The sequence below is a fragment of the Urocitellus parryii genome, chromosome 4, assembly GCF_045843805.1.
Source record: "Urocitellus parryii isolate mUroPar1 chromosome 4, mUroPar1.hap1, whole genome shotgun sequence".
NCBI lineage: Eukaryota > Metazoa > Chordata > Mammalia > Rodentia > Sciuridae > Urocitellus > Urocitellus parryii.
Window position 1 is genome coordinate 18,718,847 of NC_135534.1, and position 4,424 is coordinate 18,723,270.

Genomic DNA, 4,424 nt, shown 5'->3' on the forward strand with positions numbered 1-4,424 from the left:
TTCAATTCAAATCTGCATCCAAATTATATTAGGAAGACACAGAAAAGTAAAGACAAATACAAGCTCTGGAAAATACGGTGAGATTCTTTTCTTCTATAACTAATATACTATTTGGTAACATGGGGAATTTGGTGCATTGGCTATATTTTAACATCTCTAATATAGTTGGAAGAAACTATTCTAAGGAGTTATAGAGAAATTGAATTTAGATGATAAATAATGAAGTACATCTGTGCACAAACAAGAGCTAAAGTAGCATGGATGTGAATAAAAAATTTCAATGATTTCAAAGGACAGTGAGACTTTACCACATTAGAAATGATCAGAAAGGAGAGAATGGATTACATTGAGATAGATCTTAATTTCGGAAGATAGAACAATTTTTTTCTAGGACTTTGTAGAATGAACAGAAGGGATCAGATCCCAGGATAATGTGTGAATGCTCATTTTCTTCTACAACAGAAGCAAGCAACATTATTCACAGCTGTTGAAAACTGCTATTATTTGAGTTATTGTAAAATTAATTGCTCTCTGTGGAGAGTACTACTCTTTTCTAAGTGAAGCAAGAAAAACAACAGGGAAAGGACCTGTGAAGCACAGGATGTGGCTGATTCTAAATCTGATTTGCAATATTGTTATTACTATTATTACCATAAGTGTTACTATTTGGTAATGCACAAAAGTAAGCAGACCTGTGATGACTATACTCTAGGATCTCTAGTGCACAGATCTGCTGAAACCTGTAGTTGTCAAAAAGCTGACAATGCCTGACACATTATTCCTTCAAAAGGCTACCTGAGAGCACAGAGTTATTAGCAGCAGAAAGCAACAAGCCAGATAGATGTTAAGGGGATCAGATTGCAGGGGGACGATCTATAACTAGAAGAAACATTCGTATCTGTGCCTTGAGTTAATAAAGAACCTTGAAGACTCCCAAATGAAAACTCTTCTGTATGCCTTTTCCACCAAAACATAAAAATGACCTCAATAGTGTGTCTGAAATTCCAACATTGAAGGTTTATACATTTACATTAAACACCATGCATTTCCTAAACCCATAATAATAATCACTAAAGGACAACCTCTTCCTGGAATGTTCTATTCACCCAAAATGGGAGAAATAAAATATTCTAGCATGAGGAATATTGTCATAAAAGAGCCACTCCTGCATTTTTGTTTTTTCCATATTTTTTCAGTTTAAGGGAATTTGTTTATTTTCAGTTACTACACAAAAGTTTAGTCATAAATAAAGCCATAGTAAATCCTGGTAAGCCCTTAGACACTCCACATTGCAAGAGCTTGAGCCCAAACAGACTCCATAAATTTACACACAGATATCTGAAATGGAGCCTGCAGAAGTCACCCAATCTGGACACTTGGGTGTATGCAGTGACCAGATGTGGCTGTATTCAGAAGAAATCATGTGGGCATCTTTGTATTTCTATCACCAAAGCACGGGAAACCTTGCCTCCAGACAAAAGGTTGCTTTAAATCTCTTTGTGTGTCTTTTACAGAAAGAACACTAACTAAATGCTTACCCAAAATGATATGTTAACCTTAGGACAAGGTTAGGCATGTGAGAACCTGGGTTAGATGTGTTACTTCAGGAATTTGCTTTGTCTCTCTGTTCTCTGCTCCATCATGTGAAATGAATAACTCTGATATATTATTGATGTAAATTATGAGAAAAGAAACACTAAAATTTATGTGTTCATGTCAATCTGCAGTCAGTATTCATTTTTCCATTTTTTAGCTGTGTGATCATTAATTTATCTTGAGTTAGAAATAAATGCTAAAAGTCTTTCTGATGTCTTTCTTTCAGATAATTTAACTGTGTTGGTCACTTGGCCTACTTGATTCATTACATGGAAAAAATAAATAATGTAACTGAATTTATTTTCTGGGGCCTCTCTCAGAATCCAGAGGTTGAAGGAGTCTGCTTTGTGGTGTTCTTATTCTTTTATGCAGTCATTCTTCTGGGAAACCTCCTCATCATGCTGACCATTTTCATGGGGAACCTTCTGAAGTCTCCCATGTATTTCTTCCTCAACTCCTTATCTTTTGTGGACATTTGCTTCTCTTCAGCTACAGCACCCAAGACGATTGTTGACCTGTTATCAAAGAACAAAACTATCTCATATGAGGGGTGCATATTGCAACTCTTTGGGGTGCATTTCTTTGGAAGCACTGAGATATTTATTCTTATAGTAATGGCCTATGATCGTTATGTGGCCATCTGTAAACCCCTGCACTATATGACCATCATGGACAGGGAGAAGTGCAATAAAATGCTCTTGGGGACCTGGGTAGGTGGGCTCATCCACACTGTTATCCCCATATCTCTAGTAGTTCAGCTACCCTTCTGTGGACCCAATGAGATTGATCACTATTTCTGTGATGTCCGCCCTGTGCTCAAACTTGCCTGCACAGACACACATATTATCGGTGGAGTTGTGACAGCCAACAGTGGTACCGTCACTCTGGGGAGCTTTGTGGTCTTGCTCATCTCCTATACTACTATTCTGGTGTCTCTGAGGAAGCAGTCAGCAGAAGGAAGACGCAAAGCTCTGTCCACCTGTGGAGCCCACATTGCGGTGGTCATCATCTTTTTTGGTCCTTGTACTTTCACGTACATGCGCCCTGATGTTACATTTGCAGAAGATAAGATGGTGGCTGTATTTTATACCATTATCACTCCCATGCTAAATCCCATGATTTATACACTGAGAAATGCAGAAGTAAAGAATGCCATGAAAAAAATATGGGTCAAGAAGATTTTCTGGAATGCCAACAGCAAATAGTTGGAAATAATAATTTAAACTGGATGATCTTAAATGTGGTCAGCCTTACCTTAGTTAACTCCTATCTTCAGTGAATCAAATAATAACATCAAAGAATTTTCAGAAGTAATAAGTGAGAAAAATACATATTACACAGAATTAAGGTATTCTTTACCATGATCATTATATTTACTATTTCATAATCAGATAATGTTCTAAATATCCAAAGACACAGGAGTTGGAATATGCACAGAATCTCAATATCATCAGAGTAAGTGTCATTGTTTTCTCCAATTGCTCTTTTTCTTTTATCATTTTCTCTAAGTGATTACAAAATTACTATGAAATATATAAAATTATTTCTGGCATTTAAAACTATGTTTGGTACAGATTAAAGAATCAATAATGCACAGATTGGGGTGAACGATAGAAATCATAAAAATATCAAATCTTAGCTAATGAATTTAGATGTAAGTCTCACAAAACAGTGAAAACTCTGCCTAGTAAACTTGGAATGGTAGCAGAGTTGTCTTCAGAAAGTTAGAGATAAAATACAATCTTGAAAGACAAAAAAAAAAAAATGCTTTCATCTGTTAGTCTTGGTGAAAAATCTTTGTCATTTTTAGGTTTGATTTTCTTTACACCACCCTACTATCTCTGGCCCCGACCAACTGTACCATCTCACTAACTTGCTGCTTCTGACTCTGAAATTTGCTTGTCATCTGTACAAGCTATAAAGTAACTACCAGCCAAACTCAAGAAAATGAATGAAAAAAAAAAAAAGCCACCAATGAGAATAAGGCTACTGTGACTCAGTCACAAGTGAAAATACAACCTAATTAAATGCTGGAAACCATGATTCCTATAACATTTGAAAAAACATCTTTACTGAATACAGTGGGCCATTTGTCATTGACTGGACTAACACTATTTCCACTTCTGGGTCCCATAGGGACCCACACTGGACAGATATTCTTTTCTTAACGTTAACTTTTATGTGCCCTTCTGGTAGATTTCTCCTTCAACGTGAGCCATGACCTGAGCATTATCCTTTATGATAAATAAACATATCAGTGCTTGTCTCTCTGCCATTGTTTCCTTGTCACATCCATAAATCTAATAGTGCAGATGCTGTTTCAATTTAGGTTTGTGTTTTGGTTGTGGTGGAGTATATGCTTTACTTATGGCAAAGATGTAAATATATGGTGCTCAAAAGTCATATGTGATGTGGTTGAATGCACAAAAATAAAGATGGAAATATTACAAATCTGCAAGACATCTGTATAAGTAGCTATAATGAAATATAAGAATTGCTTTAAAACTATGCATATCCATGGGAATATCCTGAGAAACATTGAGAAACATGCACTGGGCTTCTATGTGCCTCTGTTAGATCAACTGTGAAATGAAAACTATATTTGTGCTCTTGATGATTGTTGATCATTAATGTCACCTTGTTGGGTGTTCTGGAAATATAACAAACTGTACTATAAGCATTTGACTTATTTAACCAGAAACATGAGCTATGCAGATATCTGTATTTTTAACTATACTCTCTAGTTATTTTCATGCAGTCAATGGAACGTCTGCATACTTAGATTAAAAAATCTGAGAATAGATGATTCTTATTGTACTTAGAAAACA

The 4,424-nt window shown here is 35.8% G+C and overlaps 1 protein-coding gene across 1 annotated transcript; it reads left to right on the forward strand.

Moving 5' to 3' along the window:
• The first annotated feature begins 1,865 nt into the window (after positions 1–1,865).
• On the forward strand, positions 1,866–2,801 carry LOC113177121 (olfactory receptor 4S2-like). Its single transcript, XM_026381649.2, has one exon. The coding sequence runs from the start codon at positions 1,866–1,868 to the stop codon at positions 2,799–2,801; it is 936 nt and encodes a 311-aa protein (XP_026237434.2).
• Positions 2,802–4,424: the final 1,623 nt, after the last annotated feature.

Bases quoted from the DNA above. Each gene is read 5' to 3' on its own strand.
- LOC113177121 (XM_026381649.2), top strand. From the start codon at position 1,866: ATGGAAAAAATAAATAATGTAACTGAATTTATTTTCTGGGGCCTCTCT.